Source organism: Plectrocnemia conspersa, unplaced genomic scaffold (assembly GCF_051122295.1).
Source record: "Plectrocnemia conspersa isolate PC_06_02 unplaced genomic scaffold, ASM5112229v1 ptg000012l, whole genome shotgun sequence".
Classification (NCBI taxonomy): Eukaryota; Metazoa; Arthropoda; class Insecta; order Trichoptera; family Polycentropodidae; genus Plectrocnemia; species Plectrocnemia conspersa.
The window spans coordinates 7,217,523-7,237,841 of NW_028277176.1; the positions used below are offsets into that span (position 1 = coordinate 7,217,523).

At 31.1% G+C, this 20,319-nt stretch overlaps 1 protein-coding gene across 6 annotated transcripts in view; it reads right to left on the bottom strand.

Annotated features, from left to right (window-relative positions):
- The window catches only part of Tet (Ten-Eleven Translocation (TET) family protein), a 186,048-nt gene that overhangs the window by 62,960 nt on the left and 102,769 nt on the right, over positions 1 to 20,319 (bottom strand). For 4 of the 6 annotated variants that reach the window (XM_088199112.1, XM_088199111.1, XM_088199110.1 and 1 more), the window contains one exon: positions 9,430 to 9,513. The exons of the other annotated variants lie outside the window; for them this stretch is intronic. In XM_088199112.1, the coding sequence (XP_088055238.1) occupies positions 9,430 to 9,513 (84 nt within the window). The remainder of the gene's footprint in view (positions 1 to 9,429; positions 9,514 to 20,319) is intronic. 6 annotated transcript variants of the gene reach the window in all.

The window sequence follows — 20,319 nt, forward strand, 5'->3', positions numbered from 1 at the left end:
TAGTAAAACTTCAGGCAAATTTGTCGGTCTACGTAAGTTTCTTGTATAATGTCATCTTGGTCTTGGGAACTTGTGTCCAAGAAGTTGATAAACTGAGCTAAACCAACCTCCTAACTAAATATATATATTTTAAAGCAACTCAATTGTGACGTTTAGAAGCAATATCAGAGAGGACACATTTATTTTTGATTGATAATAAAATATAATATGTAAAATTCAAAAAAATATATTTTAAGATGATTATTGTTTATACCTTATTTTTTTAATATATATTTGTTTCATTTTAAAAGAAATATAAATAATAGAGAACACTATTCCATTAATAAATAATTAACAGTAATATTTATTTTATTTTCCCGATTTATATCAAACTCTTCCTGTGATACAATTTTAGGGTAAAATTTGTCTCATTTTATAATATAAGTCTTATAGATCTACATTTTGATCCTAAAAGTCACAATACATCTTAATTTTATAGAAAATAAATCATTTTAAATTGAAATATATGCATAGTTTTTATAATGGCTATTTATTGTTATACTAAAAAAAAACCGCAAAAGACAAGAAATAGTGCATTTAGGAATAAAAATGTCTGGACCACCCGTACTCGTTGCAGCGAAATTATTCGTGATGAATTTGCTAAAATTTTATAAAACTAATTTATTTATTTGTGTTCTTTGAACATTCCAAGAAAGAAAATTTTTGAAGACGAGAAAAATCATTAGCAGTTTCAATAAAAACCGCGAACAAAGTCAAGAAGGTCAATGCCAAATACAAAGGATAGGACCAGTGCTCAAATATCATCGCCTAACAGTTGCACAAAACTAGGCTACGCATATACAATCTAAGAAAACACTTATTAGAATATATTAAATAGTCTGATTCCGTCGCGAATCATCTGCATTGGTCAGAGGAGTAAGAACTGGAAGGTACGTTGTGCTTTCTCCATTTCATGCAGATTGAAAATTGAAAATTTATAAACAAAAATTAAGAAAAAACGATCAAAAAATTTAGCCGAATTGAAAAAAACATATCATGGAAGTGTAAGAAGAGGAGATCGATCTTAAAATAATTGAAAATCTGTATTTATCGATGCCAGGCAAAATACAAGAATTTATTAAAAATAAAGGTGAAATTACGTCAAAATAATTTTGGTAAAATGTTATAAGTGTTACTTACAAGCTTCTAATTTGTAAATGTTCTCAATATTTATTTTTATGAATAGAACAATAGCCGTATCTTTTAACACTATTAACAGAAAACGAAAGTTAACAATTATAATTATCTATTATAAATCTAAAAACGTGTAAAAAATGCATCAAAGTTGATAAAATGATCAAAATACATATAAGAATCGCCATGTCAAATTTCAATAAGAAAACACTGATTAAAACAAATGCAATTACATTAAAAAATTATCGTAATTAGCTGTTGCGATGAAACGTAGGCGAGCACTAAGCTTCCCTTATTTTAATTTTTTTGTTAATTAAAAAACTAATGTGCGCGTAGTTTTACATTGGAATTGTGTTATCTTGTTTTTGAGAAATTTTACAAAAAAAAAGTAAAGTTGTTATTCAGTGAATTTTATATGTATACTTTCATTTATTAAAAAAACACCAACTCAGCGCTTAGTGCGTCGAATAGCGAAATAAAATAAATCTGAAACGGAATAAAATAAAAAAATTCGCAATTGAATCGCACGAATTTTTAGCCCGGAACCGAACCAGAGCCGGAAAAGTGCGTGAAGCGCACGCAGTCAGTTTCTCCCGCGACACTTTTTAAATCGGACGATAAACCGAAAATAATTATTTTTTTACTACGGCATTTGCGAATCGAAAAATTAAATAAAAATTGGTTCCGTCGTGGCACAGAGTGGTGGGGCACGGATGCAAAAAAGAATAATAAAACGCCGACGAGAAGGAGGGCGAAAAAAAAAACGAAAACAATATCGTCGAAGTATCGATCGACGCTCTGCGCATGCGCGCGAGGTCGCAGCGGAATATATTATACTGCGAGGAGCGCTCGAAAGGTTCAAAGCGTCCAAATTTGCAATTACAACCGAGCGGGCCGGCGCAAAAGTTTCGACGCGCTCCTAGCGCTGCGCGAAAGAAGATCGTCGAAATTTAAGTGACGAAAAATATACATAATATATGAAAATAAATAAAAAGAACTAGAGAAATAATAATTTATAATAATGTGAGACGCCTAGAATCGATATCAAAGAGGTTCACTTTTATGGTTTCATTACTGTAACTTAATATCATAAAAAAAATGATATTCCATTTCTTTGATGACAATAAAATAGATCCCTTGAACCTTTGCCAATCGTTTATCATGATCAGCATGATCAACATGATTCAGCAATCTATGACATACAACGAGCAAGAAATATCAAATTAGACTGCAGTACGAATTGGCATGCAACACGAATACATAACAGTAGCTTAAAATAACCGCCGCTTAAAATAAGGGATTGTCATTTGTAGTTTTAGTTAGGTGATGCATGTCTGACAATCCAGAAAATGTACGAGTGACTTTTAAATATATATTCAAATTTCTGCGTAAAATATTTACAGTGTTATTAAATACTTTGTTTTTGATTATGCTTAATTTGTATTTTTACCTTTACCGCGGAGAACTCCGTTACCAGCAAAACGACATGAACCTTAATTTGTATGATATCTAAATTAAAAAAATATTTCAAGAAAGTATGTGTCCTATGTCTTATAAAATTTGAAGAGTTTTAAAAATTCTGCACAGTGAAAATTCTATGTAGATTTTTCGCTGTGTGCATTTTTTTAATGCGCAATATTCCGATTAGCGACAATTGTCCCATAAAGCCTGAAGAGTGGCAGTGCGAATGTAAAACAGAGAAAAAGTAGTAGCTTAAAATATTCGCCTCGTTTGCAGCATGTCTCGTTGTTCATTTTTTGAGTAGTGAATCGGTAACACCTACTGATGTTTATTAACCGCTTTCCAGTCATGTCTGGGTTAATTAAGATATTCGTATTTTGTGAATTCTCAACTCAAAAATTTGCAAATTTTTCGAGAAAAATAGCATAGCTTTTTTTGTTAAAAATAAAATTTGTACGAATATTTTTAAATGTTTTATATCGACTGATTTTTTTTTATACCGCTTTTGGGTATTTTTTTAAAAAGTACTGTGACCGGGAAGTGGTTAACTAATGGTTAGCTAATGTTTGTAACTCCAGAAAGTGTATGAGTGCTATGTAGCAGATACCAAAATAATATATAAAATAACTTCTGAATATGAATCATAGATTTTCACAATTAGTTTTTTACAAGATTTTTGTTCTTTGAATTTGTAAAGAAGTGGCGTTTTAGCTGTCTGACTAAAAGGAATGCTTATGATAATAGAATACAAACTATACATTAATGAATACAAATGCAAGATACATTGTGGACGGCAGAAGTACCAAAAAAATGCTATGCAAAATACCGTCTCCAGACGCGATTAAATAGTAAAATTCACAAATTATTGGAAAATTTACAAAACTCAAATCATACACTAGAACTGCTCACTTCGCTGCTGACTTGAAACATACGAGAGCCTATCCCGAATCAGAGGCTATATATTTTTTTATTCATATTTAAAAAAAAATCTAGTTTATATTAAAATACTTTTCATAAATAAATAATAAAAAAAATCAGAAAATATTTTTTTTAAGAAAGGGGGGGGGGCTGGTGTTTATTTTTCAGGCGGGCCCAAAATTTGAGCTGCCTCCAGACACTCTCGCTGCAGGCATCTACAAGACCTTTGAGGACCTCCCACGAACATCATCCCTGCGCCAGCTTCTCTACCACTACTCGGAGAAAACAACTCGCCATTTATAGTCTGACGCAATTGTTATATAATCTAATAAAAATACTAACTAGATTCCATCCTGAGGCAAACTTGCTACGAAGTCACACCCATATGGTTCTCAAAGCTTAAAATAAGATATTGATTTATGTTCCCAGCTATTTTCATGTAATCATTTAATGTCTGGTTACAAAATCTGGACTCTAAAGATTCTTAGTGGGGAGTTTCTATAATAACGAAGGGCCTAGGTTTGAGAATATGTTTATTATAGTTGCTTCCTTACGATCAACTAGCGTGTATGTTTCAGTGATATATAAAGTCGAACTGCAATCTGCATTTGAAGGCATATATATGTAGTTCATTTAATCGCATATCAGGCGCTCTAATATATAAGTTAAGTCTTCACAAATAATTTATTAATATATTAGTCGAAACTATTGTATAGCAACCGCCCCGATTATAAAATAGATATGTCTCCAGCTTTAAAGAGGACGTAACTAGGTGTGCAAGTTTGCACCGAACGAAATGCGTTCGATGCCCTTGTTGGGCGAAAAGTTCAGTTTAATGATCGGAAAACCGATAAAGGATTATGTATGGCGAAAACTGCCATAACATTACCGCGATAACCCTACTATGCGGTACGTCTAATTGTTTTTTACTCGTTGCACACAAATGACTGAAAAATAAAAATAACGAAGGGTCATTTAATTTATTTTTATCAGAGTTTGACTTGATATATGCTTTGGAAGAACAATAAAATTAAAGCATAGCATTACCTATTTATTTTCAACGTAGCACTATGCATTGGTGGATTTTTTTTTATCCTAACGACTCATTCAGCACCCAACGCGCGTAATTTCCAATCGATCAGTTACACATTCAAGTATTTTATATGTTTATAGTCTCATTGCTTTAAATAAAAACAAGTTAAATTTAAGCAAACCTCACACTTATTAGATATTGACATGGTTTTTTTGAACACATATTCGATCATATATCTTTATAATCAGTTTCAGAGGAAGGATGTATAATATAAAATGCGGGGTGAATAATGGCTCACATTACATTAAATTATTGGGACGGCCGTTTATTTGGGCCCAAGGAACAGAATCCAAATAAGTGAACTAATAGTAATTTACTTCGGTTATCTGGGACACCATTCCTTTTAATTAGGACAGAGGTTTTATAAATTCTAATTGTTAATTATCCGGATTTTTTGACAATAGCTGACAATTCAGCATGTTACAATGAAAATAAAGACTGTGTAGATGCAACTGTTGAGCTCATTAATTCAAAGCATCAAACAGTAAGCAAAAACAACAGTGTTGATGAATATTATCTTGTTCGTGTAATTAACCAGGATACAAAAGCTTATGCAAGTAGGCAATGATGGGAGCCCAACATCCGTATTGAATACCTGTGATAATTTTGTACAATTTAAATTCTACAAAAACACGTTGGAGGGGGGGGGGGCGACTTGAATTTGGGCAAAAAAATGCCTGGCCATTTAATTAAATACTATGAATCTTAATGAAATCGGAATTGATTGAAATTGATTCTAAACCAGAAATTCCCGGATACTTTTAAAAAAATCTAAATAAAAATATTTTTTAAAATATGTAATTAACGCAAATACGGGATTTATTGTGAATGACAGTGTTTTTTTAGACTAATATGAGAGAAGCCATATTTAGACTAATATCCGTACTTTTTACAGGGGCGTGATTTGAGGGGGGAGGGCAGGTTGATACATTGCCCCAACCCTTTCTTAAGTTTGGCAAGAAAAATGCATGCCATTTAATGTAATACAATGAATTTTAATGAAATCGAAATATTAAGAAAACGGCTACTGACTTTTGCCTCCCCCCTCTCCCTTGGGAAAATATGAAATGACGTCCCTTATTTTAAAACAAAAATTCTCAGGCTATATCTTAGAAAAAAAAATAGTCTAGAATCTATTCCAAAAATATTTTTTTAAATATGTTATTTCAGTGAAATCATATCGGAATACATTTTCACCGGATGATATAATATATATTTATATCAGTGAAAATATAATTTATCTGGCAGGTATGACATGATTTCAACTATTCCACGTGTAGTAACATATACATTTACATACTTATAATTATTGATTTCTATGCAATGTATAATTGTTACAGTGAATGTGTATTTTTCAGTAGTTATATTTTCACTTATGAGGTTCAAATATATTTTCACCAGTAGATATATATTTCTACTAGCAAAAATATAATTAACCTGATGTTCAAACCTAACTTAATGACAGTTTTAAATCTAATTGTAGTTTTATCAAGTCTAAAATACATCTTTCATGGGATGTTTGATATTACACTTTGTTTTAAAAATATGTTATCAACCTTACCGATATTACTACTGACTGATATGAGAGTATAGGTCAAAGTACATTCAAATCGAATTTTGGTCAATAACAATTATTACTTCTAAGAAGTCAAAAATTCACGTCAAAAGCAATAGCATCGTGTCGGCGCCGTCGCAGTGGGAACGCTATTTGAGACAAAACGTTTGCGGCCCAATGTCCCGATTAAGCAGAATCGACTGTATACATGTATACATATAGAAATAAAGTAATAGTTAACGGTTAAGTATAATCTATTCGATAGTAAAAATATTTTTGGTTACGAATCGTGCCTTTTACAACTATGATCTAAAATGAGCTTAATAAAAGGCAATGCTTTTATCGACATATTTTTCCACTTTTAAAAATATTTATGTAAATAAATTCATTAAAAACAAATATATTTTTAATGTAAACTTCTGTATAATTAAGTCGCTCTCATATTTTTGCATAAATTGAGAGCTTTAATAAGATTAAAGGCGTCTAAAAAATAAAACCTTATTTTTATTTAAAAAGATAAGATCACCCTTTTTAATCTTTAATTTGGCACTCAGGGTTTTAATTTAAGCTCAGAAAATAATACAATTAATAAGGAAGCTTTTATGAACAAAAGTTAATATTTTAACTGTTTTATTCTAAGGATAAATTACAGACATAGAACGTCAGCAAAAACTGTGAATGATTAAAGCGCAGTTTCAGCATATACATTATAAAGTTCACAACTTGAGATTAAGACACAACAAATAACACAAACACTATTCGGGACAAATAGAACAAAGTTGAGGAAAGCGCGGTCAGAATTTGCCGAAGGGAAGCGTTTCAAGAATGTAGTTATTCTAAAACAAACACACTTGACTTTAAATATTCAATATTTGCTCGTTTAAAACGACGTTTGCGTGTCGACTGTTTAGTTTGGGCCTTGGACGACTTTCCCTTCGGCCACACCAATTATTAACGCACTTGGATGTTAATGAGGAGGAAATTGGCTTAAAAATAACCGAAGAATGCATAGTTTAACGGCTGTAATGAGACGGAGTACGAGCCGCTGTAAAACGTTAAATATCTACAATATATGATTGAACTATGAATATATCTGAAAACTAAACTTTACTAAGCAAAACCATAATCTAGATAACAACCAGTGGCGTCATTGAAATAATTACGTAAAGTAGTATACACCCACGTGATTATATAATGACTTTTGATTTATTGTTTTTATTTGCTATGTTTTTTTTAAGTTAATATTTTTTGATAAGACTAATCCTTTGTATGTTTATTTGCTTATATAATAAACAAATTTTTTCTTAGTAATAATTTTATCAAAAATGATTTACTTATTTACATATATGTAAATAATATTATTATGTAATATATAATAATAAAAATATATACATTTTATCGCAACTGAACGTTAAAATCGTAAATTTACGTTTCCTGCCCGTAAAGCAATAACGGGCTCCGGATAATCGAAAGTTTATTGCAAACGTTGGATTTTTTATTAACGGCATTAAGTTGTAAAATAACGTACATAGGCATAACTCGAATAAAAATAATTTGTTTCGCGTTTTTCATTAATGAAAAATAAACGTGAGGCAAACCAGCGAATTTTCATGACACGTGAGCCGCTCAGTCAGTTTCCAGTCAATGAGTCGCGCTAATAAATAAACTACCGTATGCAATACACATACATAATGTACAATACATACACTATGTGCCATTTATTCAATTGTGGCTCATGAATGAACCGAATTTGGCCTCTGGCCGACTACGATAGTGCAAATGCGTGCGTTGAAACTCGCGAAAAAATTAATAACACTGGGAAATTTATTTTCTTTTACTGTCTACACCGACACGAAAGCCTTAATCAACATGCAAATTTCCTTATACTCCAATCCGGCGTCATAGTGAAATGACCTGAAATTTTTAAATGCAATTTATATGCAAATTTCGCTACGAAAGCTCACCGTTTTCCACGATCGATTAAAACTCTATGGAGCTTTCGTGTCTATATATTCGGAGTGTAGTCTCTCGAGAGCTTTGCTTCAAAAGCGATTGCAACGAATCGAATCAAAACCGAAAGTGACCGGTGAAAGTACATTCAGTCAGTAAATATATATGTACATACAATAGAGTATCAGATAACGTTAAATAGTCACGGATTATTCGGGGAAAATCACAGACTACCAAGATGTTTTGGATTACATTTTTGTTCTTATTTTTTAACTCTAAAAAATATGTGGTATTGCGGTGCAAAAGTAGCGTTTTAGAGCGCTGATGCCTGGCCGCAGCAGTCAAGAATAAGGGACGAAATCGCGACCCTGTCGCATTCGCAGCTGAAAATCACTAACAATCATATATCAATAAAAAGTATTTCAACGCTTGTGGAGATATCAGTGAATTTTTATCTGAATCCTTTTCAACGATTTTATTTAATGAAGCTATATTTTAGGACGCTACAAATTAACCGTCTGATTTGATTCAACCAAGCAGTTGCGCTTAATCTCCAAGAGTTAAACGGCAACTAAAATATAGCACGTTTATATTTATATCAATATTGCACAAATTTACGAGCATTATTTTATTTTTATTAGAGTTTTTATACCTAATATGTACGAATTAATCATCGCCATTAAAGAAATCTAGGAAAACGTAATCTGTGATGATCGATCGGAGTTATAATTATATAATAATCATTAATTCCGATCTCACAGACAACGCAAATTTAAAAATATTTTCAAAATCTTTGTAATTAATTACAAATTATAGATTTGATAGAAACAAAACATAAATAATACGCGAATGACCGCCATGAACAATAAAAAGACGACTCAATATCGAGTAAAACACTGACAAGAGAAAGCAATTACGCACAGAGCTTTTATCATGTGTAAACACTAGATTCGAGCTTTGCTTTTTAATCAGTTAATGTGGTAATGATTTATATAATATATAGTATATTACGATATTTCTTTACCTTAACTTATAAATATATTATAATATTACAATATAATAATATAAATATAAAAAGCAATGCCAATCCAACTACATTATGTATATGTACTATAAATATACAAAACGCACTCACACTCAAATCAATAAGCATTCATTTATTTTCGAAAATTTGAGACATCTATCGATGGGCTTTGTAATTGTAAATAAAATATAAGTAAATCATAATAATAAATTAATAAAAAAACGCAAAAGAAAATAAAAATCATCGCAGACGTACCCCGCTGCCTCCTCTGCCTCTCCCTCTCCCTCGTCGAGATTCTCCTTTGACAGTTTGCAGAGTGCCATCTGGACCAAAAATAAGCTATAACAAAATAAAAAACGAAAACTATAAGAAAAATAATAAAATCATATGTACAATACAAATAATATAAAATCAAATAAAATAATACATATTTATCGCCATCTCTATCGCGATAAATGAATTTATATATTAGTATTTAGCAAAGTTCACAACCACAATAATATTTAGTTTGTGGTAGTGTCGCTAGATGTCATTGGTGTTTGGTGTATAAAATGCTGTAAATAAAAATTGCAATAAATGTATTATTTTTGATAAATTAATAGTCGTAAGAATAAATTTGCATTAAATTAAATTAATTCTCTTTTTGAAATCATACTTATAAAATATTTGCGCGAAATTGCACAACGCTCAAGAGCGCTAGGTATAAAAATTTCTGTCCCAGAAGGTACGTTGACACATAAAAGGGAACGAGAGGCAGCTGTCAAATTTCGAATGGGCAAAAAACGGGCCTTAATAAAAAGTACGTCATTTCCTCGACCGTTGGGGCGATGTTGCCAGGCGTACAATTAAATTGAACAATATAATTCGAACGATCGGAAGGACTTTTTATTGGCGCTGTTAGTGCTTTAGACAGCGAACGATGTCAATTATTATAAAAAATGCCAATAATACATAAATAAAAATATTTTAAAATTACCTGCCACTTTAACAGAGACAATTGATATTGAATAAATTACAAAAATATATCAGGCTACACCCATGTGCTCGTAGCACCTGGCGCTTTTGCTGTATGTCGCGAGGCATGAGACCCAAAATCTATCTAACAATGCCGACATAATTTCTCTATCTCTGCACAATACAAATCCATTCCTGACCGTGTAATTTATTTAAATGCTACGTGTGAAATCTTCGCTCTATTATAAACCGTAAATATACAGAAGGGTGTGTTAGGACACGCTTCAATTAAAAGTAGAGCTATCGAAGAAACCCAATAAGTTAAGGACGGTTGCCCCAGGTCGCGGTTCTTCCACCAAGGACGATGAGGAAGCTTTGTGGTCAGCAGTTCTTGGACAACGAGGTATATTTTTTTCACAGGGTGCATTGTCTCCGACTACCATATGCAATAGCCGGCTGGTTAGCATCTGTCGGTGTACATAATCGACAGTTAACGCAACGGTTCATGAATATGTATTGTGGATTCCGATTAATCAGACAGGATCGGAACTTAACTTTCCTGGTCCAATTAAATGCTTGATACACAACGCATAAGTTTTAGTTGAAATTAATCAACTAGTTTAATACAGTGATGTTTCGAATAGATGAGTAGGTCGAATCCTAGTCCTAGTTGGTTAGTAATTTTATAAGTAATGATAACATTTTCAATAGGAGGATTTGCTAACTCTTCCTCTACCCAAACACAGATAGCATATTCTAAAACGTAACTTTAACAAATTGTACATTAACGTAATTAAGAAAATAGCTTATACTAGACACTTAAATATAATTGTATTCAAATTGCACCTGTAAATAATATTATGTTAAATAAATAAATTGTTTTTTTTAATTAACATATTACTAATTTTATGGGTTAACCAATGGGTTTTAATAATTATTTTTACTAGAACATTTATTGATAGAAAGTGAAAAATAATCTACATGTTTTGGAAAGTTGCAATTTATCTATTAATAAAATATGTGTGTATTTTCAGTTTTTGAGTCAGATTCTGCTGCTTTTATATATTCTGTCTATTATTATATAAATAGTTTAATACCGCCTGAATACTGAAACGGAATGAATTTTACAGAGTAGGCTGTAGTGCTAAAAAATTTCATCCCGAGTAAAAGCAAAAAAATATTAATTTTTAATAATGCATAAAAAAATATATAGGCATTTTAAAATAAAATTTTGTCGTACGAAAATATATTTTTAGTCTCGCACAATTGCAAAAAACGGCGTTTTAGTGGTTTAGCTAAAAGTAATGCTAGGATAATTAAACACTAGCTTATGCATTCCCTTACCGAAAGCAATTAATTAGTTAGATGGCAAAAAAAGAGTTTTTTAAAAATAATATGAGAGAAGGCATATTTAGACTAATTGCCGTACTTAGTATTTTTTCGGGGACGTCATTTGGGAATGGAAGCATGTGCATTTGCCCCCCCCCCCCCCATTGAATTTAGGCAAAAAAATGCATGTTATTTAATAAAATACTATGAATCTTATTGATATCAAAGTATTAAAAAAATACTATTGATTGGCCAACTTTTGCCCCCCCCCCTAGTCTTAAGCTAAAAAATTGCAGGGATTGCTCAAAAAAATTAAAAAAAAACCAGTAAAATATTTTTTAAAATATGTCATTTCAGTGAATCATATCGAAATACATTTTCACCGGTAGATATATATTTTTACGAGTGAAAATATAATTCATCTGACAGGTGCTTTTCCATACGTAGTAATATATACATTTACATACTTATCATTATGGAACCTCCGGCCCTCGGGTCATATATGGCTCGCGGTAGATATGATTAAAAATTCAAAAATGTTAAAAAAATTAATAAAATTGTTGAATGTGTTTTACACTTCTGCCAGTAAAAATTTATGTGCTATATTCAGCTGGCCGCCTAAGATTTATGATATTTTCGGAGAATTTTTGTGTTCATTCATGACAAACAAATGACAACTTTGTAGTTGAGAATTTTGAATGGGCCGCGGATGATTTTATAAATATCCAAACGACCCTTAGCATAAAAAATATGCATTATTTATTTACATGCGATGTATAAATGTTACAGTGAATGTGTATTTTACGTTGTTGAGGTTATATTATCACGTTAAAAGCAATAAAATCGTGTCGGCGCCGTCATTGTTTGAATCAACTTTCACTAAATAGGGTGATTTTTAAAGGCTAAGTTAGATAATGCAAAAAGGAGATCGGCTATCAATTAGCTTTTTATTCGTGCAAGCTTCCTTAAAGAACTATTATAAAATATGTGACACTTGGTCACATCATTAATTACTGGCAACCAACGACGACCACGGTACCTACTCTCAGACACTACACATTACTAAATACATAAACTTAAAATAAAACGCACAGATAGAGCAGAAGTACATAAACAAAATATTCAGAGATTAACATAGTTATTATTCTAGCATTAAAAAAATAAAAAGATCGCGTATAAACCAAGTTAACGATCAAATATGTTATAGCTTTTAAAAAAGTTTCGATTAGATGAATTTCACAGCAAATCCATTTGGCAATGAGGTAATCGACTGTGACTAACCAATCAATATTTTCCATATCTACGTGCAATTGTACGCTTCGTTTTGTAATTCCATCTATTCATATGAACGCATTTTCTGGTGGTTTGAGCAGGCGCGATCACATCATCTGCGTATCTCTAAACTTTCAATCAACTTGCCATAATCCATAATATTGCCTTTTCCACCTGAGGCTCATCTAAACTCACCACTCAGACAGGTGGTAAACATATTTGCCCTCCTCTGATTTTTTCGTTAATCCTCCCTACTTCTGCGAGGAACCCTCCTGAAGCGCCACAAGCATAATAGCCAGGCGCCCCGGTTCATATTATCTCATTTCATATCCCGTCGTCTGAGTGAATCGCACACAAGGTCATCCAAGGTCGCCCTCTTCGATATTCGTAGAAGAAGCAATATAAAAAATATATTGTAGGGTTTTCTCAAGAGCCTTATGATTTCCCCTGTTCAATTCTAGCATATCGCTAGTGGCAATCTATCAGCTGATGGCAATTACCGTCGTCACCTGCAGCAAATCAATGACAACTTGAAATCGCCCCTATTGTCCTATAAACAATCAGTGGCACCTTCCCTCGCGAGGGTGCCAACCGCAAGGACACATCGAAGGGGTGAACCGCGAAAGAGGAATCCCCCGGCACACATTTTTTTCGACAAGGTCGTTTCCCCACTTATTAATGCGGGATGGGGCGTTACCCCGATGTTTTCGAATGATGTTTGACCTCAAAAGTGTTAAAGTGACCATCACGAAGATGCCAGGGGTTGGGGCCCGCCGGCGGCGTCGAGGGGGACCAGGAAATATGTTTTGCTAATTGAAACATTTCACCCCAGGAGACACCTGTGGAATGAATCATATAAAAATATCGAGCAATCATAAACAGATTGTTAAGTGCGAGATTTGAAAGCTCAAGCTATCTTTCATCTGATCACAGATATTTATTTTATTACCAAAATAAAACTTGATTCCATACACAACAGTTTCCACAAAGTTTTATTTTCTAACAGTGACTATATAAATATAATAAAATAAATATTTTACGTTAATTTTTGAATAATGATACACCGTCTGATTTTATAAAATACAACAATATTATTATCACGCGTCATAATTTTTAATGCAGATCTAAAACAGCATTTATTGTATGAAATATAACACAATTATTTAGATCAATACTTGTATCAGATTTCCACGGGTAATAATAATTAAATCATTAGAGTTCAGAAAGATTAAATATAACGTGACGCATAAATCTCGGTAAGAAGGCGCTTTTAAAAGTAGCCCAATATATGATTATTTCTAGTTTAAAGGCAAATGTTTTTATTGTTTATTTAATTTAATAATCCTTTGTTGTAAAGCTAATAAAAAATAATTAGCGTTGATCAGAATAGTGAACACCCCATGAATAACTCTCTGCAATGAATCTACTTATAAATTAACAACAAGATTTTCCTTACATGTATGTTTTAAAATACCTATTAAATATATATTTTTTTTAATAAAAAAAATTAATTTTGCAAAATTATATACATATATTTTTTTGTGATTTTTAAAAAAAATAGCAAAAGGATGTTTAGAATGATTTTTTAAAATTTTATATCTCCTCTAAGATTGCCTTGTCCTGTTAGAGCTTTTTTTATATAGCAACTTCAATGTTTTAGGACAAACTTTTAAATAATTTGTAAAACACTAAATAGTGAGGGCACACAATAGTTACATTATTTAGTGTGTACTGACCGCAGTGATTTGACAGTGCATACATTGACTAGTTAAAGTAGGCATTATTGAAATTTACACTTTGTAACATATATACAATAAAGTCTAATACTGCAATTAAATTCTTTATATCATATCTATTTTTTGTTATTGTTGATTTTATCATTTTAACTACGCATGAAATGAGCTAAAAACCTAATTTTCTCTGAAACTAAATTTTTTAGCATGTATCGCAAATTGCTCAAAAGTTGTATCTATAAGCGTAATAATAAAAAATCGTAATTTTGCAAAATACGATTTTTTATTATTATAAAATAAAATACTAAGCATATATTATATACATTTTTTTACCGTGTAACTATAAGCATCATAATAATAATATAAAGCACACAACTCAGTTGTAAGGTAAATTGCATTTAATGAAGTTGAACTTTTGGGGTAGGTTTGTACCCCGCTTAGGTACGGTAAGGTAAACATGTTTATTGCAAAATAAAGAATACAGAGAAATACATTATCATCAATTAAATACAAGTAATTAGATCATTACAATTTTCAAGTTTACAAGAAGATATTTAAATCAATAGTTATAATAATAAAAATTAGGGAAAATCAAAGTAATTTGGATGTTTAATATGTATTATTTTTTTAATAATGTCTGTTTTTTGTGTTAATTTTTGAGATTTTTAAATGCCTTTGTATAGCAATCTCCAATGCAGTTTTAGTACTTTTTAATTTGGAAGGATCACTATCACAAATTCTTGCGAAGTCCTCTTTTTTGTTTATATGTATCACAAAAAAAATAAAAATTAATTCCAGCTAAGCTTTGATGCTTATCAATTATACATATTTAAAGTATTTATAGCTGAGTGTCATTAATTTCCAGGATAACAGATTAGCGATATGACACTAAAAATCTCATTTACAGCGCAATTAATGCATTTAAAATGGATACTTATTGTTACTAATGTAACGTGATGAAAACCCAATGATAGTTATTGAATCAGTGTGTAGTTTGACATACCAGTCAAACTATTTCACGTGTAGCAAAAATCTTGTTGTGCAGTGTATGATTTGTCCTAGACACAATTACCTGATCAATCCGATCGGATCTGTTTTATCTCTCGCAATTGAAAGATTTGTCCATTATAGACGGAAAAACACGTGTCATAAGGTGGCCAATACACGTTCAAAACAATACAAAGATACACTCAGCCGACGAATGGCGAATAGTCGCTCGAGTTTAACCGTCAAGTGTTTTGTCGGCGCATCGCACTTATTATATAGTTAATTTAATGTCGGCAAATGATGCATCATCAGAGCCGTCGTATACTCGTACCGTATGTGTATATGTAGGTACATACACTGGGAACGCTGTTATGGACAGTCGCCAGGCTGTCTGGTCCGTTCGGCGCATATCTGTGCCACTGGTGGCCCATACACGATCCATACACGATTCCATTCGAACGGGACCGTGTGTGTGTTGTGGTACGCGAGCGTGCCAGAGATGGTCAAACTTGTTGAATGAACGCCATGATTTATATCACCAGGAACTACGTTTATACGACGCGACATAAACGAACGGCGTGTATGGGGGCTCGGACGCTAGGTCAGGGACGAAAAGTTGTGACGTGTGTGTTAACAAGCTCGTTTTAAAGCAGTCAGGTGGTTTTTGGATTGACTGGCTTCGAGATACAGGTGTATTTCGAATAACCATCACAGATGCGGCAAAAAATAATTTTGAGGATTTGACGCTAAAATGATCGATATTTATTGTTGGCCTAACACGTGTTTAAATGATAAATAACAAAAAATAGCACAGAACAAGCAGAAACAAACTTGCATATTTATTTATCGCAGGCATAACCAAAACATAATAATTCTATTGTTTGGCAAGATTCTCCCTGAAGGCGATTTTGTTTTTTGCTGTATTACAAAGCTTACTCAAATATTCGCGAGCAATATTATAGGAAAAGACTAACAAATCCAGTAAAAAGTATAAAAATATTTAATATATTCAAATACTTTTTAAAGTATGAAAACAGTAGGATTATTTTTATTTTTTTAAAAAATGAGCTAATTTATTATAAGATGCACAAATTGGTTCTTAACTTTGTTTTTATTGTTTCTGTTGTTAAAAACACTCGCTTTGTAGCGGTTTATAGTGGCATAATCGCTAGGAGTAGGGATTGCAATAATACCGGTATTACAGAAAAAAGTAGTCAATACCGGTATTACCGGTATTGACACCATAATTGTCTTTATGTTAATTGGTAATAAAAAAAAACCAAAAAAAAATAATGTCCATTCATTCAAAGTCAAACTAAATATTTTATTGATAGGTTTATATATTGTTAAAGTTGATACTTGCTTACGAATTTTGCGAAAAATCCAATGTTTTATTTTTTTGAAATATAATTACGACTAAAGTTGCCAACATTTATTACCAATTAACCATTTGTCTGTTTCACATATTTTGTGTTTCAAACAATAAGAACAAAACAAATTTAAACAATCTTCCTTACATTCAGGTACTTCTAAAAATACTTTATACTCAAGATTCATAAGTGCGATTGCCAATAATTTTTAACAAAAAAATACTAACATTCGAAAGCATAATATAAGCTTTTTATTTTTAGACCGATCAATTAAATGTGATTATTTGGTTTCTCTAGAATTTGAATTGAGCACATGAACAACTGGAACTGAGATCATAAGTTGTTTATGTGAGTATAAATCGTTTTTTTGTGACACCATTTTCAAAGGATTGATTCCATTGATACTAATAAAGTAAATGAGAAAATTTAATTTATAATTAAAAATAATCATATAAAGCAAACAATTCTTGAAGATTATCATATAAAAAATTGTAGATCGCTAAATTTGACATATAACTTTATTGAAAAATCCTAAAAGGATATAAGGAGGATATGATCCGAGTGACAAAGAGGCCCGAGAGGAAGAGAGGAAGGAGAGATCAGCTCAGCTGGCGGATGGCCGAACCAATTGTTGCTACATGAATAACAATCTATTTCCTAAACTAAATTGACTTTTATAACATTACACGGTGAGTTTGTTCTATCGGTCGAACGCTTAGTGAGGACTCTGCGCTCAACGATAAAAATTATGTTATTCATATTCATAAAAAGCACCAGAATAAGCGGAATTTCTCTGAAAAACATTGTATGTATTATATTTACGAACCCACGCATACAATAATGACTTTAAAAGTTAATACGGTACTTAATAAAATATTTTTGGGGGCGTTAAAAACTCACATAAATTAGAATAAACTATTATATCCTTGTCTGGGTTATTTAGTTTTAACGCGTAATTCCTGCGCAGTTTTATGAAGTCGTAAAACCAATTCCTAACTGTGTAACGTTTCACGTTTATTATATGTGTATTAACGTCTTCAAAATGCTCACATGTTAAATAGGGCGTTTGTCTTGATGTTAAGTAAAAAATGTCATTGTCGTGACATTCATATATTATTCATATATAAGTACCTTTATAAGTATTTCATAAGAATTGTGTTTAAAATCATTTGTGTTCATTTAAATTCAATGTTTTATTACGTAAACGTTTCTACTGGTTGTTATTTTGGCTTTATCGAAATAAGACTAGTTAACTTAAATTATATTCGTCTAATAAATTAATTAAAAAAAATTGGTATTTATGATATTTTTAAAAATGTATTATATCATACAGTTTATATAATGATAAATTATTTTGGCACAGATCCACATACAATTCTATTTTATGATAATACACAGCGGATATTTTTGACAGAAATTTTTTAAAGTGCTTTACATCACTATCGCATATACGGGCTATTCGAAAAAGTGAAACTTTACTCATATCAAAATCTAAAATTACAAAATGACATATAAATTGAAAGCATTGACCTAAAATTTAAAGTCACATTTTCAATAATAAAAAAGAAAAGAATTCGTAATATCTGCTATAATGCGGATACAGAAAATTGTGACATACATAAAAAAAACGTAAACATAATATGTACATAGTATTTAAAAAAAAATCCTTTTACTTTTTTATGTTTTCAGTATTTTACTCTCGATGTTTCGTTAAAAAAGTCTTTCGGCATCTTCAGAAGATTTATTATAATATGTATTAAAAATGCGATAGGTCAATCACCTTCTATCAAACAAAAGACGGATTAATAAACCAAAAAGGCAAATACACAAATTGGGTTGTATGTAGCCAATTTACAAAAATGTAGTATTAAGAATAAATAAAAGAGATTTTTTAATCGGTTGGAAACGCTGCATAGTTTTTCAGGTTTTATTTGTAGTAAAGTCACACATTTTGAATAAAAAATTTGAAATTTCGCAGTTTCTGTTATATTGTGGATACAGAAAATTGCGATACACAACATCATAAGACAACATAAATATGTATATACATACAAAGTATTTAAAAAAAAAATTATATTTAGATTTTTTGTTCAGTATTTTTCGCTCGACGTTTCGTTAAAAATATCTTTCGGCATTTTCAGGAGATTTATTGTAATATATATAATATAATAAAAATGCAGCAGGTCCATCAACGGACTAGGAAACCAAAAAGACCCATCTTTGGTTGTGTGAAGCTAATATACAAATATATATATTCTTAAGAATAAATAGCAGCGATTTTATAACCGGTTGAAAACGCTGAATAATTTGCCAGCCTTAATGTATAGCAACGTTGTTGATATAATTAAAAAACAAGTGACATTTTGAACAAAAAAAAAAAAAATTTTGTAGTTTATGCTATATTGCGGATACAGAAAATTGTGACATACATTATCGTAAAACAACGTAAGTATGTGCAAACATATATAGTATTTTTTTTAATATTTTTTTATTTGTGTTCAGCTTTTTCTCGACGTTTCGTCAAAAATGTCTTTCGGCATCCTCAGTAGATGTTTTATAATATGTATTAATAATACGACAGATCAATCACCTGTCTATCAAAATAAAAGTAAAGATTACGAAAGCAAAAAGTAGCCAATATAGATTTTTAATTAATTCAATTATTAAAACAACAAATTTTAATGAAACTTAAAACATATGAAACATTAATTTAAAAAAATTTAAAAATTAATGAATAAGAATCAGACTAGCTACACCTTAGTTGACATTGAACAAATAAACGTAAAATGCTAATATATTAAGAAGCTGGATGACTACTGCCATAGATGAGTTAGCAAGAGTGGATTTTTTTGCTGAAATTGATACGAAAAGTTCAATTGATTGCATTGGATATTCTTGAATTTTCTATAGCACCCACAAGTAATTTGCAGAAATGTTTGCCAATTTATAACTTTCTATGAGAAAACAGTAAATCATAACTCAAAACTTCTGATAAAAATGCATTGGAATACAGGTAAAGGATAATAAACCAATTTCTTCTTATAATAGGTATCTCAGAAATTTTGTCTGTATTTTCAAAATTACGAGAGAAAATATATCATGTTTTAAGATTGCATCGAAAAAGGTTTACAAAGGACGCGAATCACTGAATCGAGAATCGTAGAAGACTTATTACAACTATTAATAACATGTAGAGAGTATTTACACTTTATTGAAAATCTCTTAAGTCAGCTTATTTTCATCTAGGTAATAAAAAACATAACTGGCAATAACACGGAAAAAAAACACACGACACGACCACACTTTTTAAGGTAAAAACGTTTGTCAACAGTCCATCTATTGATGCTAAAGTGCATCGTCAAATAATTATGCATATGAAAATAATCTTGTCGATGCAATTTTAAGAAAATTCTGATATGTAAAAAAATTGAGCATTTAACGATATATTAACTTTAAGAAGGGTATGGAACTGTTTTTTTTTATTATAAAACTGCAGAAGT